At 39.0% G+C, this 25800-nt stretch overlaps 1 protein-coding gene across 1 annotated transcript in view; it reads right to left on the bottom strand.

Annotated features, from left to right (window-relative positions):
- Nucleotides 1-25800, bottom strand: part of LOC135212532 (innexin shaking-B-like) — a 221871-nt gene that overhangs the window by 26480 nt on the left and 169591 nt on the right. The window contains exon 2 of the mRNA XM_064246062.1: nt 8660-9236. Within this exon, the coding sequence (XP_064102132.1) occupies nt 8722-9236 (515 nt within the window). The 3' untranslated portion in view covers nt 8660-8721. The remainder of the gene's footprint in view (nt 1-8659; nt 9237-25800) is intronic.

Here is a 25800-nt window from a genome sequence, read left to right on the forward strand (position 1 = left end):
CACTCTTCGGGCGACACCGTTATGACACGAGGATCAGAGAAATCGGTGTTACTGCAGAGAGAGAGAGAGAGAGAGAGAGAGAGAGAGAGAGAGAGAGAGAGATGATTTTCACCATAATGCAAGGAAGGTATTTTCCTTGTAATATCAAACTTCCATGAGGTGAAATTGACCAATATGATATTACCATTACTTAAATGTTTTGCTAAAATCTAATAAAAAAAAACTTAATACAAAACACGTGAGAACTGTATTGAGTAAAGGTATGAGAAATGTTATTCAGTAACATTAATAATTAATTTCTCGCCGTCCTTGAACCGTTTCGACTGCCTGTATTGTAGAGAGCTGAAAAATGTTCACTAAAAATAGTACGAATAAACAAAACATCACGACTGAAATGACAGGGACTTGAAAATATTAATAAAATATTCATACAAATTGTTAAAGTGACTTCGATCGAGCTGAACATTCTTTTGAGAAAAATATTATTTTGCGACAGAAAAAAAGAAAAATTTAATATTCAGAAGTGTCTTTTGCACATCATGAGGCTATGTGATCCCACCTTGTTGTACGATAAACATTAATACGAAACTAAACAAGTTATATGTTCAAGATGCAGGTACTTTGTATCATGCGTTACAAATTTATAAGTAAAAACGGCTTTTAGAAAGTGGTATATATAAGTACATTGAAACGTTAAGATTCACTACACGGTCCCGATATCAAATAGACTTCAATTGTGCAGATCTGGATAATCACTGGATTTCTTGTTTGTTTGTTTGCTTGTATGGTGTTTTTAAATTGCATGGAACCAGTGGTTATTCAGCAACGGGACCAACGGCTTTACGTGACTTCCGAACCACATCAGGAGTGAACTTCTATCACTAGAAATACACATTTCTAACCCCTCAATGGAATGCCCGAGAATCGAACTCGCGCCCACAGAGATGACAGGCCAACACCATACCGACCACACCACTGAGGCGCTTCACTGGATTTCATTGCTTTCATGGAAAACTACTTCGAAAAAATTAAAATGTGCCAAAAATGAAAAACTGGTCTTCCGTGCTCTTAGAAATTCAGTTCACTGGACCAAAATTTTCCATTCGAATATCGATTTTATTAACATATCTTGAAAGTTTTCACGAATAATTCTTTATTTTGTTAAGAACTGCACAACCGATGGGGAAAAATAAAATAAAAAAAAATTTCACATCACTCCCAACTTCATACAGTGTTCATTAGATCAGACGGCTTCATCAAGCCAGTACTGGCTTCCAATAACACTCTAACACACGCCTTGTTATTACAGGAAGTAACGGGGTAAATGACTTGTACTCTGACAAACAGGGTAATTGGACTACTCTTAAACTAAAGTGCACTGCGGAAGATTGGAGAACTGATCCGCGTGGGATGAAAGTATGTCAAAATTTCTCCTTTTATGAGTGCAATTATTTTTTGTGGGGGGCAATAATCATCTCTAGTTGAACAATATAATTATTATATTCTAGGCAAATGCACCATGAATATAAGTATAAATTATCTCTTAAAGAGTTTAGGGAAATATATTAGAAATCTATGAAATGTTTAACATCCACAGCCAAAGCAGTGACATATACTGGTCTAAATCGAAGAAGAAAGTAAGAACAATTACGGAAGCGAAATAATTACAAGGAATTTTTTTTATAAATGATTACAAAGATTTTTTTTATAAATAATTACAAAGATTTTTTTTATGAACGGTATGATGTCCTAAGATTGTAATAAAAAAAATCCACGGTAAATGTTTACCTTTCGCTGAAATGTTCGGGAAATACAGTAGGATTTCTACGAAGTGTTTAACAGCCGCAGCCAAAGATAGTGACGGAGTGCCAAAATCGATGAATATAGTAAAAACCATTTAGAAAAAAACAACCACAAACGTAGAACAAGAATTATACGATTTCGTACAAATGGCGCGAGGTTCTGAAATAAAATAAAAAAAGACAAAAAGAAAAAAAAGAAAAAAAAAAGAAATCTCGGCAAATACACCATAACTGTTAATCTGTCATTGAAATTTTTTGGGGAAAAAAACTTAGTACTTCTATGAGCTGTTGAACAGTCAATGCCAAAGATAGTGACAATTATGGCGCCAATCGAAGAACACAGGAAAAAAAATGAAGAAAAACAACCTATAAATGATTTCGCAAAAACGGTATGAGGTATGTGTATATATATATTATATATATATATATATATATATATATATATAGTGACAAATATGGCGCCAATCGAAGAACCAAGAAAATAAAATTAACAAAACACCTATACAGGATTTCGCAAAAACTGTATGAGGTCTATATATATATATATATATATAGATATATATATACATATATATATATATATGTATATAATATATATATATATATATATATATATATCTATATATATGTATATATATATATATACACCCACGCACACACAAGGGACAAAAAGTGGTGCAAAACTTTTAAACTGACTATCCCCTGTAATCGGCAGTGTCGTGATCTCCTCCTTTCCATCACCACAAATTCCACACTGCCGCCTTTAAATCGACTCGAGTGACCCAGAGTGGGATCTTCATTTTCGGCGAACCTTAATTTACGGTATCGGATATCTCGCTGGAATTCTGAGCGACAAGGCCGATATTTCTGGGGTTCTTAAGACCTGACTTGTTACGGGAAATGGCAACCAACGACCGCACGCGTGCACACAGACACACACACACACAAACAGACACACAGGGAGAAACTGGCTTACCTGACAATACGACACGGGGCCATTTTATTTTTACCTGTCACGAGTTTTGCACAACAAACGTCAATTGCTGATTTTTCAGGACCTTGGTTTCTATACTCGTGTGTATATAATATACTGTATATTCATACGTTTATGTATATAAATAGCAAAATCAATACTTTTTGTGTACATATATATATACTGTATATTCATACGTTTAAGTAAATAAATAGCAAAAACAATACTTTATTTAAGGTCCATACTAATCTCAACTTCTATATATACTGTATATTCATACGTTTATGTACATAAATAGCAAAAGCAATACTTTTTTGAAGGTCATATAGTAATTCCGACTTCATATCAGCAGTCTTTCACAGCCTGACCTAAAAAAACTAACTCTTGACCTAAATTTCTCCTTCGACATTACATTAAAAAAAAACCATCTAAATCACAATAAAACATTAAAGCGTGCCCATAGAAATCAAGCCATGTATATATGTCTCCTATATCTATCTAAACCTATATGCAAACGACTGGGTATAAGATTGCAGTAAAGATGACCTTACTGTATGAGAGAGTGCCGGTATGCGTGTAGGGTAGGTTTGGGGGTGGGGGGGGGGGGGGGGGGCCTACCTGACAGAAATCGTTTTTCTTCCTCTTTTACACCTGCCGCAGTGGACAACGCTCAAGGGGGTATAAACGAAATACGTGAAGCAAACCGATAAAAGAAGTAAACAAGGAACCGCTAATGGACAGAGAGAGAGAGAGAGAGAGAGAGAGAGAGAGAGAGAGAGTTCGAAAAGATCAGCAGAAGGGACAGGGGGTGGGAGTTGGAGGAGGAAATTGGGAGGCGATACGAAGGAGGAATTAGAGGCCCGGGTGAGAGAAGAGAGAGAGAGAGAGAGAGAGAGAGAGAGAGAGAGTTCGAAAGAGAAGCAGCAGCAGGGGAGTGGGAGCTGAGGAGGAATTGAGGCGGTACGAAGAGAGAGAGAGAGAGAGAGAGAGAGGAGAGAGAGAGAGAGAGAGAGAGAATAAGGGGCATATGAGAATTGGGATTGTGTGTCTTGTTGGGTGAGGTGGGGATAAAGCTTTGGAGGAGGAGGAGGAGGAGGAGGAGGAGAGAAGGGGTTTGAAGAAAACGATACGATGGCGATATCTGGACACCCAACTATAAAGGGCAAAAGGTCAGGCAATACATTACGCAGGTACTAATCTATGCATGACGGCCTGACTCTCCAATGATCATAAACTCCCATTTCCCCCCGAGATACCGACCGACGCGACGCCGCAACGGGAAGAGATTTTTGAAGCGTCCGTCTCACACAAAAAGGGGAGGACGTAGGCTAACTTTCCGGGTTATTTAAGTAAATGCACACATACTGAGTTTTGTGAGAGAGAGAGAGAGAGAGAGAGAGAGAGAGAGAGAGAGAGAGAGAGAGAGGCGTCTTCTTCTGTAGGTCACTCGCAAATATAGGGATTATGTGCGTGCGTGCGTGCGTGTGCGTGTTCCTACAAACAGCACTGTTTATTCCAAACGTTCACAGCACACACACAGGCTGAAGTGACCTATTTGACTGACCTATTTCGTAGGGAAGGTGGGGTCGTTGAAATCCTGCCAAACGAGGGGGGAAAAAATAATACGTAAAAACCCTCGCTTGAGGTTTAGGTAAATATATCGACATAGTTCTTTTGAATGACTCGCTATGTATAAAGCTAAATATATTTCGCACGCTGACTTTAGCGAATTCATCGATATCCGGCGAATTGTTTCCGTGAAATGGTTTAATTATTCCAACGGGGAAGGTCGGGGGGGTGTAAGGGGGGGGAAATCAAAATGGCGTACAATTTCATTGGCATGTGGATTCAATTTGGCTAGTGGCCTTACTTGAGATTCATAGGTCGTTATGGTGGTCATTGTAAAAGTTATTTTAGTGCCTGTGACGTTCTCTTGTGATGTCTGAAACCTCTGTCGGTGTTATGCAGATGTTCGCGCTGTTCAAAGGCTCCAAAACATGCCATCGAATTCGCAGCGACGGAACAGGACAAAATAACAGGTGTTGTGATGTTCCGAACACTTGTTTTTTTTTTTAGCTGGTGTCTCTTCTCGACACATGACGTCAGAAATGACATTCAGCCGCTGGATAAGTCTTGCGCGATATATAATTATTTATGCACATCTTGCACCATACTTAATTGTTATTGCAGTTTCAACGATACCGCATTTCACAATAAAACGATTTTTCACCATTACTTCTCAAACTCAAACGAGAGAGAGAGAGAGAGAGAGAGAGAGAGAGAGAGAGAGAGAGAGAGAGAGAGAGAGAGAGACTTTGACTCTGACTCTTCCTCTTGAACAGCAGCCATTCTTTGACCATTTTCTATAAAAAGAATGAAGGAGCGAAGCAAACACTTCCATTAAAAATAGCGAATAACGTATGAAGGCTGATGGGTTACCTACCCCCCCCCCTCTCTCTCTCTCTCTCTCTCCCTCCCTTGTCTCATTCCCACGGATATATTTGGAAGAGAAGGAAAACAAAATGCCACGCAAGAGAATAAGTCCTCCTCTGCAGATGCCAGATAATCTCTCTCTCTCTCTCTCTCTCTCTCTCTCTCTCTCTCTCTCTCTCTGCATTATCACATTAGTTACAGTTTCTCTCGTTCCCTCCTTTGAATCTATAAAATAAACGCTTTGTCTTTTGGATATTCCTGAAAGGTTTCTTGCTTTATCTGCAAATGCAAACCTCCCCACACTTTGCAACCCTGAGATCGGCTTCGGTTTATGCAGCTAAATGGAAAAACATCTTGGGGGGGAAATTGTTTCCAACCGAAGGCGATCATTACTTCCTGGGGTGACCTTGAATTCTCTCCCACGTCTACTGCGATATTTTCCCCGCATTCCGCCTCTTTCTTTTATCAAAGTAACAGCAAAAGGTCTACGAAAATGGCACGAGGCTTTCTGAACATCAGAAATATGAAGAATAATATATACGTCCTTACACAAATCTCTGTTGACTCATTTTCGTGTTTACCCTCACAAGAAAACTTGGGGATCTCCTGTGGATCTATCAGGCTAAATCTTCATACACATTCAAAAACAGCTTTATGGTGTTCAAGCTTTTTCTTCTCTTGATAATACGCCTTTTGTAACTTATTAAATATATCATAATGAGCTTCATATCCTTTTTCTTCGCATATATTCTGTATTCTTGGTAGGAATATCACTGACTATTCATGGTGACTTACGCGACTCATGTGCAACATATAGCTTATGTTCTCAAACCTTGGGCCTATATCATAGTCTCTCTGTATGCCTTTCTGGGCTCTTGCGTTCAAGTTTCCTTGTTGGAGGTCCACTCAAAACCCAAAAGCTTTGCTTTGCTTAACAATAATTCTGGAAATAATTCGTTTTTAAAGCGCATGCCTATTCAAATGAATTTAAATTCTTTCTATTAATATTTCTGTGCTTGTGTTTCCCTCTCTTAGCTGTTTCTCAGGATGTAAATAACGTTTTTCAAGATGTTTAGTTTTCTATGGCTCAACTCCCAAGGCGAATCAATCGCAGTAAATCTATATTACCTGACCTGAAGGTAATTGTAGTATGATGTAATAAAAAAATTACTACCAGCTTCTGTCTTCAGCAAAGCTTATAAATCGTATATCGTCATAACTGTTCACGCGGATATCTTCATCGCGCTGGTCAAACACCGAATGGTTAGGGCAATAAATTTCGTGGCTTTCTATACAAATTTCCGAAACAATTTGTTAATTCCATCATAATTCATATGAAAAATTTCGGATCCATTTACGGCCTGAAATAGACCCAGGCGCAGAAAAGCCATTCGTAATAGCAGATATCTATATATCAGGCTTTAAAATAGAGGTCAGTCGGAATTCCATTTAAATCTGGTCGGGAGTTTAACTTGGAAATGGTATATCATGAATAAATACCAACATAAACTCTTCATGGGCCGCCCCACATCAGAGGAGGCCACTACGGGGGTGGGGGTGGGGGTGGGTTGGAGAGGAAAAAGACAGAAAAACGCTGGCAAGGAAAAGGAGAGGAAAACCAAACGGGGAAGGAAGAAAAATGGAATAAATAAATGGTGTAGAAAAGGGTCAGAGAAGGAGATTGGGGGAAATGCCCACGTAAAATATTTTGTTTTCTGTGGACGGGGAATATATATATGTATATAAGAGAGAGAGAGAGAGAGAGAGAGAGAGAGAGAGAGAGAGAGAGAGAGGGGGAGCTCTTCTTCTTCTTCTTGCCGCTTCCCAATAAGAAATGCTGAACACATGTACGTAACGCGTTCGCCATCTGCCCAAGAAGGGTCCCGAATCGACCATTGCAAGAAACCTGTCTGTGAAAATAGAAAAGAAATGCCTGCCAGCGATTGCGAGGGCCGCCGTAAGTTTCAAGAGTCGACGTTTGCTTTCCCGAATGTTATGCGATATTAAAAGGTATTTCAGAGCAGCCGTTTCACATTTATACCTGTCACCCCGTTGCAATTTAGTGGATGGACTCAACTACGAATACTTCTGTAATCTGTTGCTTTGAAGTCGAATTGTCCCATTTAAACTTGACACCCGTTACACCAATAATTCACTATTCGATTAAATACTGATGAGAGATTTGTAATGCTCAGTGAAATACTTAAGACAGAAAAGTATTGCCACTTTTAATTCCCTTTGCAAGATTTTTTTCTTGAGATTCTAAATTAATTTTATAAAGAATCAATCGCGGTACCACTTGTTAATAGATTGACTTCTCTCACAAAGATGGGGACCTTCATTCTTCCGAAACTGCCAACGAACATGGAGTAAAACCTCGAATTTTAGCAAGACTTCGAAAAGGCCTCCAAAATACGAATTAGACTGCCAGAAAAGTCTCCATGGATTGTTTTTTTTTTTTTGAATACTACAACACCTTCGTAATATACGAGCTTCCTTTTTTTTAAGGATATTTCGATAAAGTCCTTAAAATCATCTTATCTCAAAAAAAAAGAACATACAAATGCGTGTATAATTTATAAGTAACAAACTACGCCAAATGCTTATGGGTAGAAATTTATCAAATCTGTAAAATAACTAAAGGCCAATTAGTGGAATGTGCTTTGCTCAAATTTATCTCTATTACAGAACAGAGAGAGAGAGAGCCGCTTCATAACATGGGAAGGTAGACCACCTAAAAAACCAAGTGCCTTTCTAATTAAGAAGCGAGAACACTTTTATTTAATATGTTCCATTGCATATTGCTATGGGGCACCTCCATCAAATGAGGATTTACACTTTTATTTGAAGAGAACCTCTCTGGAAAACGCAATTCTTCTGACGTGGACACTACCAGCTTTCTGATGAGTGTCCCAGACCAACATTTTCGTAAGTAATTAAAATCCCATTACTAATTAATTTTAGATCGCATAAATGCTGTCTGATTAATCTTACCTCCTACAGTATTACAATGAGACGGCCAACACAAATTGGTTTCTATTCTAAAATAAATATTCTTGAGGGCTTAACAATATACCGATTCTAAATTGAAACTATGCGTTTTGAAAAATGGTCTTTCAATTTTCAACAAAACAGCTTTTGAGACCGAGGCTTCGATTCCAGCTGTCATCATTGTTTTCAAGTCTTTATAAAATATTTTTGAAGTTTGACATAATCAAGAAGAGAATGACACATTCAAGAATAAAATAAAGGTCAATTAAATGTTCGAAGACGATGAATATGTTATCTACACAGGCATAAAATGATGCAACACCACAATTCTCCTAGACTTACGATTAATTCACAGCAACGAGAACCTAATAAATGTTAGAAAACGTCACTAAAACAACTAAGAGATAGAAAACGGAAGAGTGAAGTAACAACGGATAGTGACTGAGTAATTTCCTTTTACCTTAAACTAGTTGCGTAGGATCACAGACGAGGTTACAAACCCTGCAGCTATTTACAGGCGGTTCAAGGCTCCCCGAAGTCTTTGGAGGCGTGGCCCAGTCTCTTGGCCAACTCGTGCATGACCTCTTTGAAGATGAGGGTGTCAACGTTCTGACCCAGCATGTAGAAGAGGAACCAATCGCCCATCTTGCTTTTCCTGACAATGGTGTTGATGACCTCCTTGTTGATGAGTCTGAAGCGGAGACAGAGCAGGTAGGCCCTCATGCGAGGACTGAGGATGATCATCAGTCTGTACAGCAGGACGAAAAACGTCAGGAACACCAAGAGGAGAAACCAAAACCACAGGAAGATGTAGATTTTCTCGTTGACGATGTTGATGGGCAGGATGCAGAGGGAGTCGTAGCGCTCCAGCTCCCCTGACGTGCCAAATTTGCTGAAGGAACACTTGGTCATACGAGGGAAGACGAAGATCATCGGGTCAACTCGCACCTCTTGGTCATCTTCCATGAACTTGATCACGTCCAAACCGAAGGTCAGGAAAGTCCCTCCCAGGAAGCGGTCGATCAGGAACATCTGACCTGCAGGCCGACAGAAAGAGAGAGAAAAAACGTTTAGTGCTGCAAAAGAAATGGGTCAAAAAGAAAAAAGGACCTGCGGGTTAAGAAAAAAAAAAAAAAAAAAAACAGCATTTCACTGGAAAGCTTACATATTATTTTCCCCAGAGTCGTTCACTGCGTCAGTATGTTAGATAATTGCCATGATATCAAAATACAGCTTTAATGAGTACCCTGCATCTTTTCCTTCTTATTTTTTTCCTTAGAATAAAATCCAAACTCTGCGTGAAAGGAGCTTTATTCAATACACTTTCAAAATTTACACATACAAACATATTTCACCTATTAGTATTATTCACGGCGTCAATAACCTCGTCGTTGCGACGCCAGTAAGAACTAACAAATCAATCAATCAATAGTATTATTCAGAATCATCATCTTTTAAACAAGGATGCAAATGCTTGCAATAATTCTAACCTCATTCAATTGGTTTGGTTTATGAGCGTACTGATGAAATAAAGTGAAAAGTCTATACATAATAACGATGAAATATTTTGCTGCTGTATGCTTACAATTTTGATGGTATTTAGATAGAATCATCTCAAAAACTGTTAAGCTAATGCTGTCAGTATAAAGCCTATTTTCTCGGAAAATGAACCGAACGCCACTTTGGTGGATTTGAATTGCATACCATTTACCACTATTTCCCAGGACCCTGAATTCACACCTGGTCTCTTTAGCGATTCCAAACGGCTGATTTAATCAAGCTTCCCTAAGGAAGTGAAATGCATGAGTATATATAAATATTTACATGCATAGGTACAGTATACCCATGACTACTATGCTATAGTAGAGAAACAGGCTGAATGTTGATGGGGACTTACGCTGTGCACTCTCTGGCATTTAACTCTGTATTCAACATTTAGTAGCTAGGAAGCAGTGTCAAGTTATCTCACAAATTCGCTCCTAAAAGAATAACAACCCGTTTCCTTCTCCTCTTTTCCATTTTTCTTTAAATCTGAGAGGGCATTTTTTTACTTATTGATGCAAGGGAGGGGGGGGGGGGGGCGTGGAGGGAAGGTCCTAAGGGCCTCTTAGAGGGGCATGGTAATAAAACGGTTGAGAACCACTGTACTATAAAGACAAGAATGAAGTTCAGTCCGAGTAGCTAAAAAAAAAAAAAAAAAAAAAAAAAAAAAAAAAAAAAACTACACTAGACTTTTGCCTTTGACGGATGTTTTCGTTTATGGGGACTCGTTCAAATTCTGAATGAATCCATACGCTTTCATTTTGCATAACGCGTTGACACAGCTACCTTACAGAACGCCAAGCAGAGTTGAGTAAATATGGCCGCCATCCTTTCTCAAGGCATTACCCGTGGAACTCTATCTGCTTTTAAAGTCACTAGATAAATCGGATAACGATGAATTACGTTTTCTACAAAAAAAGTACGATGGAGCTTCAATTGATTCCTAGAAACTAATTTCCTATATAAGAGGAGATAAGACGATAACATATTCAGATATAATTTGCCGCGTAGCGTGGATGTGCAATAAGGAATTACTATTATGGACGCTCTCTCTCTCTCTCTCTCTCTTCTCTCTCTCTCTCTCTCTCTCTCTCTAGAAAAAAAGAATATGTAAAAATTTAAAGTTTCGTTTAGCAAAATCGGCATCACAGACTCCACATTATTCGCGAAAATTCTTCGGTTAAACCTGCCGAGTTATCTCTGGGAGGAGTGGGGGAGGGGGGAGGGGAGGGGGGTTAGGGACTGTGAAAGAGCAAATATATAATACCCCGAGTGGACGTATTTCCGCCAAAATGTAAAATCCCAAAAGGGACGAATGAATTAATGAGAAGACGTGACCGGGTTTAAGAGCGAACGCCCTGGCTTCGTTTGAGCTACAGTTTGCCTTTTCGATTTTTTTTTTTTTTTGGGGGGGGAGTGGGGTTTCCTTTTCGTTTGAATAAACATTTCACACTACCCGTCAACCATGTTCAGTACAAAGAAAGCAAGGAATTAACGATAACAGAACTTCAATGTATACGGTTTGTAATAAAGTTATAACAATCACTCTCTGTACACAGAACAAAATGTGCTTCAGTTGAAGTAGTACACAAACGCCCAGAATTAATGGCGCGGAGGTATATGTGTAAATCTAAAATAGCTTTGTAGTTAAACTTATTTTTTATGCATCATTACGTAACAAAGATTTCTATAGCTCTGAAATACATTCCAAGTGGATATGAAATGCACACAATGACACTACGGGTCATTAGTTGAAATATATTCTACATTTAAATGTATTTCCTGACGTAAACATAACTAGTAACTTTCTACATTCCACCAAATTACGACAGTAATGGAATCCTATTCATTGGTTAAATTATGTGTATAGAGGAAAAGAAAAAAATATTAATCAGAAATGTAAAAGAGAAAAAAATCGCCAAAAATAACCCTCCTCTCAAATTCTGAATTGCCTATCACGGTCTTGTATCAATTCTACAAAAGAAAAAAAGGTAATCACTATCAGACTACAGTGGATTTAACTTGATTCCCAAATCTCCCATTTAGATGGCACTGAATACCCGCAAAACCAATTTGAAATTGGATAAAAAAAAAAAGTTACGGGAAAAAAGTCACATTAATCTTTCCTAGATAGTGACTGCAAAGGGTTTTAACCGGGTATGTAGCCATGTATCCATCTTTGTTTAGTATGAGCCCGTGGGGATTACCATAAATACATAAAAAGAAGACTGTAAATATCTTAAAGGTAATGACCCCAAGAAATATTGTGATTTTTTTCCTGACACTTTATTACCAGCGCCCATAAATTAATGTGACATTTTTCCTCTGATTTTTTCCTAGTGAAAATTGAAATTTTTCCTTTGACCTCTGTTTCCTAACGAATACTGACTTCATTTTCCTGACTTTTTTTTCTGCCAAAATTGTGACTTTTTTTTTTTTCCTGATACTTTATTTCTGGCCATTTTCCTAGTGAAAATTGACTGTTTTCTTTTACTTTTTTTTTCCTAGCGAAAATTGATTTTTTTCTATGTGACTTTTTTTTCCCTAGCGAAAATTGTGAATTTTTTTCCTGATACTTTATTTACGGCCATTTTCCTAGTGAAAATTGACTGTTTTCTTTTACTTTTTTTTTCCAAGCGAAAATTGATTTTTTTCCATGTGACTTTTTTTTCGTTAGCTTTTTTTTCCTGTGACTATTTCCGGCCACCTTGAAATTGGCCCCTCTGATCTCATTATGGAGGACAAGAAGGACCTCTTAGGCCCAGACCTCAGGGCCAATCCCTCCTCCATCCCGACCTATCAATCCATCGCGTAATTGTCGTTAATAAGTCGATTATAGATATAGCCAGATTTAGCCACTGCACCAAATTGTAGCCCAATGGATGACAAATTAGCCAAATGGCGACGGATTCGTTATCCAATTTTCCAATTCAATGAACCTCCTCTCGATCCCTCCTCTCCTCTCACGAACGCGACACGAAGAAGAGTCAGTCAGTCAGTCATTAGGCCTAGTTGAATTCGTGTGTATGTTGAGATCACGCGCTTTTATAAAATCCACGAAGTTTTAAATGGAAAAAGCTAACGAGACTATGAATGAAGGAAGGTAGAACTGGTCTCTCGAAGATTTTCAGTCGTACAGTTAAGACAGAATTTGTATTTCTAACATCGTCTCAAGATATATAATCCCTCATATATGCGCATGAGCATAAATATACATATGTATACATGTATTAGGAGACGCCGTGAGAAGATACGACCCTGGTGTGTCTAGTAAGTAATAAAAAGCAGGTATTTAACTAACTCGTACAGCAAAGTGACTTCGGCCAAACTGACACTAACAACCCAACAATACACAACACTCCTCCGCGCTAACATAAAACGCACAGAAAACTTTCATAACTTACAACACCACAGGCAACTGAAATCGTACAACACATAGTTTTACAATAGGTAAACTATATCATTCATTCAAGAACTCGTAGTACTATCAAGATCTCACGCATGGGTTACGAACTATACTTATTTAAATAATTTTTTTTTAAACATTAGCTTAACACCAAGAATACGTAAGTCCGTCTGGCGGACGGAGTTCTCTTACGTGGGAGTTGCTAGTTAAAAAGTTATATACATGATCATCCAAAGTCCAAGGCAATGGCTCACTTTCTTCCCTCAGATAAACCGTCAGAACTCGATTTACTAAACTCCTTAGTTACAGGTTCTTCCAGTGGTGAATATTCATGTAAACAATAACCATCAGAATATCGTTCATATATTTCCGCAGAACTCCGAAATTCAGGATCAGCAACAAGCTGGTCGACTAGTCAACGCTATGTACCTTTTCGCAAACCCTTACTTATGAACGAAACTGGACCAGTCTGTCTGGCAATAACGCCACTCTCCCACTTAGGTGTTCCACGAGCCAAACTTAAGTGCCTGGGCCCGCTGACCACACTTCAGAGATCTTCATTTAAGGTTGGTATCCGAAATCAGTGTCATGCTTCCTTTTCATTTCAGTTTCTTTATCACAAATCACTTCTTCCAAGTAACCGCCATATTCACAATCCTCGGCTTCATTCCCAGCAACATAACCAGCTCTATATTTTCTCCCTCCACCTGATGGCGCCGGTGAAATTTTAACCTTTTAAGCAGACTAATTGTACTTCGGTTTAAAATGCTGTCAAAACATCTTTTCCACCCATGATAGCTCTTGGCAGTATGTAGGCACCTCTGAGGAAACCAGCAGTACAGTGGTCTGGTAAAACTAAAGATATACTTAACTGAGGAAACCAGGTCACGGAAGAGGTTATAAGACGACCTCCCAACCGAGTCCGAAACTCAGCTCGAGTCCGGAACACAGCTCGACACTCACTCACACCATGCATTCAAGTGACAAGTCTTCTCTCCCTCTTCGAAAGGTAACAACTCACTATTGCCGATGTGGTTAGTGGCTATCCTCGTCGCCAGTGATAATAAGTCCGAGAGACGAGAAACGACCCGTTACTACATGTACAAAGGCAGGTAATTTAAGTGACTTGTAAGGCCGAGTGACTTCGGCCAGGTTGACACAACACAACAAGCAATCGACTGTTAGATGGCAACAACATTACACAACAAAAATCGAATTATATTTCCCTTTCAGACTCTCTCTCTCTCACACACACACACACACACACACACACGCAAACATAAAACTAGATGCACATATGACCTAGTTGCTCATGAAGGCTTTGAGTAGGTACTGTGAAGAAGGTGGAAGAAGGAAACGGTAGGCATAAAGATGGACGAATGGGTAATTGACGGAAAAGAGAGAGAGAGAGAGAGAGAGAGAGAGAGAGAGAGAGAGAGAGAGAGAGAGAGAGAGTTATTACAGCTGAAAAGAAATGAAAAAAGATCATCCTCCAGGTCCAAACAAGAAGGAGATAAGAACAAGAGAAGGAGAGGCGGAATGGGTATTACCGAGTGTATGGGATGGAACGCGAAGGGACACCTCTTAGTTAGCAGGCTATTGGGATGCCAGCCCACGTCCCGTGGAAATTGTGTCACAAAGTGGACGTCGCCGACAGTATTGGCAAAATGAAATTACAAGCAGTTTTGAAAACTGGATGGCTCCTTCCCGTATCAGCACGCTAACCCCCAAGGGTGGTTTTACTTAATACATTTGCATTTATAATCATCCTCCGCTCTCCTGACCTTACATTCTAAATTTCGAGCGTTTTGTTTCAGCACTAACGTTTTTACAAACCTGAAACCGGGAATGTGTAACGATGCAGATAAGCATACGTAAGCGCGCATTTACTCACATACTATGGGGACAAATAATATTATTTTTTATAATACTTTTTAACTTATTTATTTTTGCAGATGCGTTCAAACGGGTGTGGAAGCACGAAGAACGACATGAGTGAGCATTAAGGATCCCTGTACGAGGAAAACGTCCCAACAATTCAAACCTGGCCCCCATGTTTAATTTTACTTCTGATAAAGTATTCGGTGAAATAGAGGACGATAGAGTTATTTGTGATTACCGAAGAAAAGAATGCATGTTCCGAGTTCTCACGACAGAGTCAAGGTAAGTTGTAAACTCTGATGCTGAGATTCTTGTACGAAAATGGTATTTTGGCTATCATTGTACAGGTCGCTGAGAGCTTTTTAAATCTCACCTTATTACCCTTAGAGCAGCGGTTCTTGACCATTTTTTTTGGCAGTGACCCAAAATCTTGTCCAAGTTAACCATGGTGACCCATGCTCTCATAAACATTTTCTATAATTGTGCTTTATATAATTATGCTTATAAAAACGTGTTACAGAAACAAAAATTACACGCACAGATTTTCATTAATTCAAGTAGCACCTCTGCATCACAATGATGCACGAGAATGAACCAATACATTAACTAGCATAAAGTAAACCAAAATTTTCTCTAATAATAATAATAATAATAATAATAATAATAATAATAATATAATAATAATAATAATAATAATACAACATACAAAAAGGCAAAGTAACGAGAACTGAAGGGATAAAGCTACCAGATGGGAGCAACATCAAACACATAGATGAGACAGGATACAAATACCTGGGGATAATGGAAGGAGGGGATATAAAACACCAAGAGATGTAGGACACGATCAGGAAAGAATATATGCAGAGACTCAAGGCGATACTCAAGTCAAAACTTCAACGCCCGGGGGGGGAAAGGAGGAGGAAATATGGATAAAAAAGCCCATAAACACATTGGGCAGTGGCCCCAGTAATCAGATACAGCGCAGGAATAGTCGAATGGACGAAGGCAGAACTCCGCAGCATAGATCAGAAAACCAGGAAAAACATATGACAATTCACAAAGCACTACACCCAAGAGCAAATACGGACAGACTATACTAACACGAAAGGAAGGAGGGATGAGGACTACTAAGTATAGAGGGACTGCGTCAAACATCGAGAACAGAGCACTGGGGCAATATCTGAAAACCAGTGAAGACGAGTGGCTAAAGAGTGCATGGGAAGAAGGACTAATAAAAGTAGACGAAGACTCGGAAATATACAGAGACAGGACAATGACAGACAGAACAGAGGACTGGCACAACAAGCCAATGCACGGACAATACGTGAGACAGACTAAAGAACTAGCCAGCGATGACACATGGCAATGGCTACAGAGGGGAGAGCTAAAGAAGGAAACTGAAGGAATGATAACAGCGGCACAAGATCAGGCCGTAAGAACCAGATATGTTCAAAGAACGATAGACGGAAATAACATCTCTCCCATATGTAGGAAGTGCAATACGAAAAATGAGACCATAAACCACATAGCAAGCGAATGCCCGGCACTTGCACAGAACCAGTACAAAAAGAGGCATGATTCAGTGGCAAAAGCCCTCCACTGGAGCCTGTGCAAGAAACATCAGCTACCTTGCAGTAATAAGTGGTACGAGCACCAACCTGAGGGAGTGATAGAAAACGATCAGGCAAAGATCCTCTGGGACTATGGTATCAGAACGGATAGGGTGATACGTGCAAATAGAACAGACGTGACGTTGATTGACAAAGTCAAGAAGAAAGTATTACTCATTGATGTCGTAATACCATGGGACACCAGAGTTGAAGAGAAAGAGAGGGAAAAAATGGATAAGTATCAAGATCTGAAAATAGATATAAGAAGGATATGGGATATGCCAGTGGAAATCGTACCCATAATCATAGGAGCACTAGGCACGATCCCAAGATCCCTGAAAAGGAATCTAGAAAAACTAGAGGCTGAAGTAGCTCCAGGACTCATGCAGAAGAGTATGATCCTAGAAACGGCACACATAGTAAGAAAAGTGATGGACTCCTAAGGAGGCAGGATGCAACCCGGAATCCCACACTATAAATACCACCCAGTCGAATTGGAGGACTGTGATAGAGCAAAAAAAAAAAAAAAAAAAAAAAAAAAAAAAATAATAATAATAATAAGAGTATTGGGGAATTAATAAGTCTACAGAGAATAAGAGTATTGGGGAAATAATAACTCTATAGAGTTATAACCTTTGGGGATCCAATGAAATGGTTTGGCGACCCTGGGGTTAAGAACCAATACCTTTCAGAGAAGGGAAGGAGAGTTCTGGTCCATTATTCTGGGGGAAAGACGTGATGTACCAAGGCGTTACCTTTCCTGAACTCCTAAAATCGTCCAGTGTACTAGATTTCTGGTCAGATCTGTCGCCCAGTCATCACGGCTGTCTTTACGTTATGTCAATTAAACTCAAATCAATTTGAGACTCATAAATGTTTCCCATGTCATGCCAAGTCTGGATAGCGTGTCGCTGAAACTCCATCTTCCCAGAGAAGAAGAAGAAGAAGAAGAAGAAGAAGAAGAAGAAGGATAACGTTTGTTAGTAATGGGATTGATTCAGAAGTGGTCTCTATAGACTTTTTCGCTTTGTAGAAAAAGAACACAACGAACAACACGAGTAAACTGTAAAACTGTAAGGGTGTTTTATAGATCAAAATCTTGGTTCGTTTGTTTGTATGGTGTTTTTACGTTGCCTGGAACCAGTGGTTATTTAGCAACGGGACCAACAGCTTTACGTGACTTCCGAACCACGTCGAGAGTGAACTTCTTTCACCAGAAATACACATCTCCAACCCTTCGATGGAATGGCCGAGAATCGAACTCGCAGCCACCGATGTGGCAGGCAAAGACCATACCGATCACGCCACTGAGGCGCTAAAATCTTGGTAATGACTGCAAAAAGTATGACGTTTGTGTCAAAAGGCAAACGCACGTCTCCTTTGAGCATGAAAAATAAGTTGAGTCCAAGGAACCTATCTTAGCGTTGACAACGTCAAAGGTTAGCGGCGGGGGGAGGAGTGGTAGTGGCATCATCAGAGATCGCACAAGCAGCAGCTCCCGGGAAATGAATCCAGCGGTTCAGGGGGAAGTGTGTTAGGATACCTTAAAGGATGGTGTAATATTATCCTTGCATGTATTTTCCATCTGAGAAAACCACTCACGCTCATAACCGCAACTCTCTCTCTCTCTCTCTCTCTCTCTCTCCACCACTTAAGATCTGCGATCTCGTTTCTGGTCAAAGTTACCCATTCACAGAGATGATACTCGAAGTTTATATTGAAGTTGAGCAATTCCTCCTATGATATCCTCGCAAATTATCCTTTAACTTGGAGTATCCTTCCGGCCTCTGTATTCCTAATTTGCTTCAATCTAACATTCCCAAAGAGAGAGAGAGAGAGAGAGAGAGAGAGAGTTGCTATTAACCCTCTATAATGTTATGCTCATTATCATTTCTACTGGTTTTACACTTACAAGTATCCACCCTCGTGCGTAAAATTCAGGAAATCAACCCGAATTCTAGATCCTGAATTCGTAAAAAAAAAAGAAAAAAAAAAAAAAAAAAAAAAAAAAAAAAAAAAAAAAAACGTCAGATCAAATCTTGGTTTACAGTTTCCAATGTTGAGTACTTCACTGACTTTTGTAGCCGTTAATCTTCTGCTTATAATTTCAAGAAGAATATTCACAGCCTCTATCCCGCAAGAACGTTAATTCGATCTTGAATTGTCACAACCATTACCTAATAAAAGATTCTACGACGAGGAAACCACAGTTCATCTACTTACAAAAAAACATACACAATTACAAAAGGGTTTGAATATAATTTTTGTCCAATATACGCAGTCATAGTTTCTGTTCAACATACACAGATTCACAAGGGAACGAATTGGGTCAGTTTTCTGGAAAATTCACTTTGGTAAAGTTGATTTTAACAGCGCAGAATGTAAGTGGTGATCAGTTGACTGTGGTGGGTCGTAGCATGGATATGAGAGAGGGCCAAGGAGTAGAGCTCTCCCTTTCAAATATATATATATATATCTATATATATATATATATATATAATAATAATATACTATATATATATATATATATATATATCATATATATATAAATTTAACCACTGAATGGCTCAAATACGCTTAACGTCAACTCAATTGCCACCGCAAGACAAGAGTAACTGCCTGATTCTATTCCTACTTTTTTAACGTAATCCCAACCGATAAAGGCAATATTGCTCTTTGTACAGATCAAACTAAAACGCAAAAGTCACTAACGTCGCAAAGATAATATCTCCCTCCTACGATCAACCGGCAGTTCCTCGTTGGACGAGTGGTTTCCTCGCTCGGCCACCAATCCGATGGTCCGAAGTTCGATTCTCGGCCCGGCCAATTGGTATCAGAGGAATTTATTTCTGGTGATAGAAATTCCTTTCTCGATATAAATGTGGTTCGGATCCCCCAATAAGCTGTAGCTCCCGTTGCTAGGTGACCAGTTGGTTCCTAACCACGTCAAGATATCTACTAATCCTTCGGGCCAGCCCTAGGAGAGCAGAGATATACTCAACTTTAACAATCAACCGGTGTCTAATTACGGCCAAACTCGCAGGACCCAAGAGACACGGAAGAAAGCACCGATTTCCACGTCCTCGCGGGAGAAGTTCGATCAAGCACACTCCAGACGTCAGCAATTATAAGTTTTGTGACCAATTAATTTCCTTTTTTGGCGCTCGCTTTTTTAAGACAAAAGACGCTCCCTCCCTCCCCCCCGGAGGAAGTTTATCAAGTTTGCGAAGCGTCCCGGACGGACATTTTCCCACGAGTTCGTTTCGAATCTGAACTCCCTCTGATACCGGCTAAGGCTTCGCTGTTCGGATTCGGACAATTCTTATCAGTGTCTTCGTTTGAAAGAAAAAAAATCACACAATTTAAAATGACCTAAAAAAACACATGAAAAATCTTAGCAAACATAAATAAGCGAATTTAAAACCACATTGAATATGCTTTGCCAAAACTAAAGATAACGACCAATTCTTATCAGTCTCTTCGTATAAAAGAAAAAAAATCAACACATTTTAAAAGGACCTCAAAAAACACATAAAAATGTCTTTCAGAGACGCTATGAACGATTTTTTAACGAACATAAATAAGCGAATTTAAAACCACATTAAATATGCTTTGCCAAAACTAAAGATAACGACCAATTCCTACCAGTGTCTTCGTTTAAAAGAACAAAATCACACAATTTAAAATGACCTAAAAAAAACACGTGAAAAATGTCTTTCAGAGACGCTAAGAACGATTTTTTAACGAACATAAATAAGCGAATTTAAAACCACGTTAAATATGCTTTGCCAAAACTAAAGATAACGACCAATTCCTACCAGTGTCTTCGTTTAAAAGAACAAAATCACACAATTTAAAATGACCTATAAAAACACATGAAAAATGTCTTTCAGAGACGCTAAGAACGATTTTTTAACGAACATAAATAAGCGAATTTAAAACCACGTTAAATATGCTTTGCCAAAACTAAAGATAACGACCAGTGATTGAAAAAAACATAGTCTACCTGTCTACAATAATAGAAGTCGAGTGGACCTTTCTTGTTTGTCCGCCCCGGGTGCGAGCGGGGTAGGAAGGGGATCGGAAGGGCGGGGGGAGAAATGACACAGCCACCCTCCTCCTGCAAATCCTATAATCAGTTATTCAACGGCAAAGGACCCAGTTCACGACTGGCATCCGCGTTTATAAACAGGGAGTCCTTCGACTGCCCTCCTGCCCCGACCATCTCGCTAGTAGTATTTTTAAATACACAAATCAAAACGCCATATTAATAATGCTTTGCCAAAATAAATGACTAAGAAAAACATGGTAATAGTATTTTCACATTCGACTATACATACCCACATCAATCAGTATCATATTTTACGTTAAAAAATCTCGATTTTTTTTTCTCATGCACATCCATAACCCAATTCCTGTATTCAGTTGGCAGCCATCAGCCTATGAAAAAAAAAGAATAGCAAGTTGCACAATTGAGCACGTTAGCATCAAAGTTCTTTCCAAATCGAACCAAGTACTAGACCAATAAAACACGTTTTCGTTAGTTAATTCCAGCTAGAAAAGGGCAGCACCTCTGCAAGTGGCTAAATAGAAAAATAAGAAATATGCCCACATGCATGTAGTATAGGCCTTTGGCTCATATCCGTACATTGTGTTCCCAGGTGTTATTCGTTACTTCATTTTCATCTTGACTCTTCCATCGTCAGTGTTAATTTCCCTTTTGCATGCTCACAGTGTTCTTTGCAAAAATGAATTGTCCTTTCTAATTCCGTTGTTATTTTCATATGATTTATTTCTTCATCATGTGAGTGTTCCTGTATAGATCTATAACTTTGAACAGTATTAGGAAGAGTCAAGCAGCCTTGACTGCTTATGTGGAGGAGAAAATTGTGAAGAATTGTGCAACAAGAGATGAATTATGGCGGACTACATTCGTATATTTGCAGGAAATGAGTCAACAGCATTAATGTGAATTTGAACTATTTAAGTACTAACTAGATTCATGTGGCATACATGCATGTCAACTTCGCTTGTGTAAGTTTCTTCAGCATGGTAACCTGAAGGCTAGGTTTGTCTCAAGTTGGATGGTCCGAGCCCGGTGGTCTCAACCAGCTCTTTTATTCATTTGAAGACCTAATTAACACCCATGGTAAGTCACTTTACAAGAGCCCATGCTGGCATAAAGCCAGCTTAATCTGTTGTCATCCATAATGTCTGACAACGGTATATATATATATATATTTTAAAAAGTAACAATTTCTTTTTTGTTTGGCACAGCAAGATCTCGAAAAGCGCTAATTTTTGTCATCGAATGATCGAGGACAGAGAGCTGAAACGAATCAGATGCCGAATGTGGATGCGCGAACATCTGATAAATACGTTCGAAATGGAAAAATGTAAAGCGCAAGTAAAAAATAAAAGCAAAAAAGTTTGGAAAAAAATAGCAAATTACAAAAATGAGTCTTATTAAAAAATTCTAAGACGACCAAAATAAAGTTAATTGCTTCCCAACTTATGTCATTCTTGCTCTTAAGATTATCTTTATTACTGTACTAAAGACATTCATGAAATTCATGTATTTTAGGTCATTTATGTATTGTAGGTCATCACGAAGATCATCTATTATGAGATCAGGTATTATGACATATGGCTGACGACAACTCGTTAACTAAAGCCAACAGAAAGAACATAGCGATGAAAATGACAAACATAGCATTTAACAAGTAAATAAAGAGAATCCATTGCTGGTTTCCACTATCCGCTTCGTGTACTGCCCTTAGAAGAAAGCTGGCAGTGCCAGGGAGCGGAGGTCCCTCCTCACTATTTTCTGGGGGATGAGGTCAACTTAGTGGGTCATCCACAGCGGGTACGTGCAAATGTGTCCAAGTGTTATGCGTTCGTGTTCCTCCTCGGCGTCCAAGACTATAAAGAACGTAGGATCCCTCTTTTCCGCAAGGTCTTGGAGGACAAGAGGAGGAGGAGGAGTGGTGTTGAAGGAGAGGGAGGAGGTAGGGGAAGGAGGCCTGATAAGGAGGATGAGGGGAAGAGAGGGGAAAGAAGGAGGGGATGTGTTTATTCCAGTAGCGTTGACTCTGAATCAAGTAAGAAGTTAAGACTTCGCAGCTTGTACGTGCTAAGCTTACTTCCTTCAGCCCAAGTGGAAAAGAGGTGGAAGGAAGAAGGGGAGGGCCAGTGTAAGTGGGGGAGGGGAGGGAAGGGGAGGGGTGGGGAGGGGTGGGGTGGGGCAAGGGGTGGGGGGGGGGGGTTTAAGGATACCAACTGATCTGAGAACCTCACAATAAGGATTTCAAATTCCCCTCAAACCTACCCACCCTTTCTCGCTCTCTCTCTCTCTCTCTCGTCTCTCTCTCTCTCTCTCTCTCTATCCCTCCTTCAATAAGAGGTGGGAGTGGGATTTTTTTTTTTTTTGGGGGGGGATGTTTGTCCAGGTCAGCTTTTACTAGGGATAAGAGAAAGAAACCAAACGATGATTTCTTGTGCTCTGTAATGGGAGTCGGGGGTTTTAGTGTCTTGTCTTCCCCACCCCATTACACGGAGAGAGAGAGAGAGAGAGAGAGAGAGAGCCTCTCTTCAGCGGGGATGATATCTCTCTTGCTTAGCCCTGGGACAATAAGGATATATGGATGGACACTTTTATATGCCATTTCCCCTCAGTACAATTTTGCAAGTATGAGAATAAATGTCTCCTGCTTTGCTGAAAGATCTTATATACGTAAACACAGATAGATAAGCAGTGTTACACTAATGCGTATTTACGAACGACACAAATTTTATACACACTCACGTATTCAGCCCGAACTTAGCCTTTCTTATTTCATATTTTAGGACCTTGTTTTGTGTGATTTTCAGCTCGGATTTGCGTGTATATATTTGTTGATGCGCCTACTCATCTAAGAACCTCACAATAATGATTTAAAATTCCCCTCAAACCCACCCACCCACCCTCTCTCTCTCTCTCTCTCTCTCTCTCTCTCTCTCTCTCTCTCTCTCTCTCTCTCGTAAATAAAGAAAGGTTGTGACAGTTGTGTAGATTCAATGAGCGACAGTTTCCAACAAAATCAAAATTATTACAAAGAGAAATATACGCGCACCTACTTAAACGTCAATAAAGAAAGGTTGTGACAGCTGTGTAGATTAAATGGGCATATTACAGAGAGAAATATACGACAAGAGGAATGTCAAGGAGCAAACTATTTTCATTAAATGACATCTGATAATGCATCATCACAGGAACACAAGAGACATCTAAGAAACAGCTGCAGATACTGAACGAGGACGATGGCCGAAAGGCAGAGTTGAATGGCGTGACAAGTTCTCTGTAAGGACTAAATTACCAGTGAGACTGATGCTCTTCAGTGGGATAGTTATACTAGCAAGGATAATTATAATCCCTTGAACACAAAATAGTACAGTAAGTGCTGGCCTTTTTCCTCGCACGTTTTGCTCATCACGTATACTTTTTCTTTGAGTTTATATGAGAATTTTCAAAGAAAGCAAATATTACTTTAATAAGGTAAGTTCATGTTTGTATCAGCATCGAACACCTAAGAGATCAACTCTAGTGTATATCTGCTTGACCTTGTTTTGATGACCATTGTTTTTTTTTTACGGTTTCACTAAAATTAGGAATACTATGTAAGACAAAAAATATGAATATTTTCATTGGTATAAACCAATAGTTCTTACAAATATGAAGTAAACCATTGTTTTTAGTTCAAGCAATAAAATATGGGAATATATGTTCCTTGGTAATTTCAGTTTAGATACTGTGATTTATATTTAATTCATATATAATGTAAAGAGATGCATTACAAGCCTTTGAAAAAAGGAAAGCTTTGGCAAAAACGAGAATGATTTTTCATAGAATGCGTGACAGCAATCCAACCCCTCCCCCACCACTACTAATCTTCCCCGAAAAATTAAATAAAGAACAAAAGGGACAGCTATTAATTCCTTAAACGCAACAACAAGTTATATAACGGTTTATTTCATTCAACGGCCTGAAATAATCCTTTGCACTTGACCGCTGACAACACCAACAGCGGTGTAAACTAACTACTAGATACGACTCACGAAACACACATATACAAACAACTCCACAGACCGTGACCTACCTTCTTCAAAGATAAATAGACCCCAGGTGGAAAGCTGAACGAAAGTAATGTGATTTCGAAACGGAGTTTCCATTGTAATGAGGATCACGCTTCATATTTGTCAATTCTAAAAAAAAATTATCGTTAACAACTATAATTTGTCGAAAGGAATTTCGAAATCCAGTGACCGTGGTCGATGTGACGCCACTTTACATTAATATGCCAAGGTTCTCATACCCCATTCTACTCGAGCTGCTTAGAATTAATATCTAGTAGCCTACGTTACCTATTTACTTATTGAAATACTGAAAATTAATATCTCGTAGCCTACGTTATCTATTTATTTATTAAAATACTGAGAATTAATATCTAGAAGCCTACGTTATCTATTTATTTACTGAAATACTGAGAATTAACATCTCGTAGCCTACGTTATCTATTTATTTACTGAAATACTGACAATTAATATCTCGTAGCCTACGTTACCTATTTATTTATTGAAATACTGAGAATTAATATCTCGTAGCCTACATTACCTATTTATTTATTGAAATACTGAGAATTAATAACTCGTAGCCTACGTTATCTATTTATTTATTTATTTATTGAAATACTGCTATACATTTTTATACTCACAGAAAACATTCAGAGATAACCCAGTTATATATTCTTTTTTTTTTTCTTTCCCCTTAGAGCTGAAACTGGAAAACGCGAAGCCCTTACTTTGTACAAAAGGTAAGAAAGAGAGAGGAGGAGGAGGAGGACCATTTGTCTCGGGGACGTCAAGGGGAGTATATATAGTGCATTCCCTCCCGAGAGGGGCGTTATAGACCAGTACACTCGGAGGCTATAAATCCTGACTGGCGATCCGTCCCTCCTCCCAGGAACACCGCCGCCTTGCGCATATCCAATGAAATTTATTCGGTTTGAGGCGCTCTTGGAAAGCTAAAACAACGCAGCAAAAAACTTAAATAATGCTTGGAAAGGATAAATAGCGCTAAGAAACTTGAAAATGCTGGGAAAACTGAAATAATGCTTGAAAAACATA

Source organism: Macrobrachium nipponense, chromosome 41 (assembly GCF_015104395.2).
Source record: "Macrobrachium nipponense isolate FS-2020 chromosome 41, ASM1510439v2, whole genome shotgun sequence".
Taxonomy (NCBI): Eukaryota; Metazoa; Arthropoda; class Malacostraca; order Decapoda; family Palaemonidae; genus Macrobrachium; species Macrobrachium nipponense.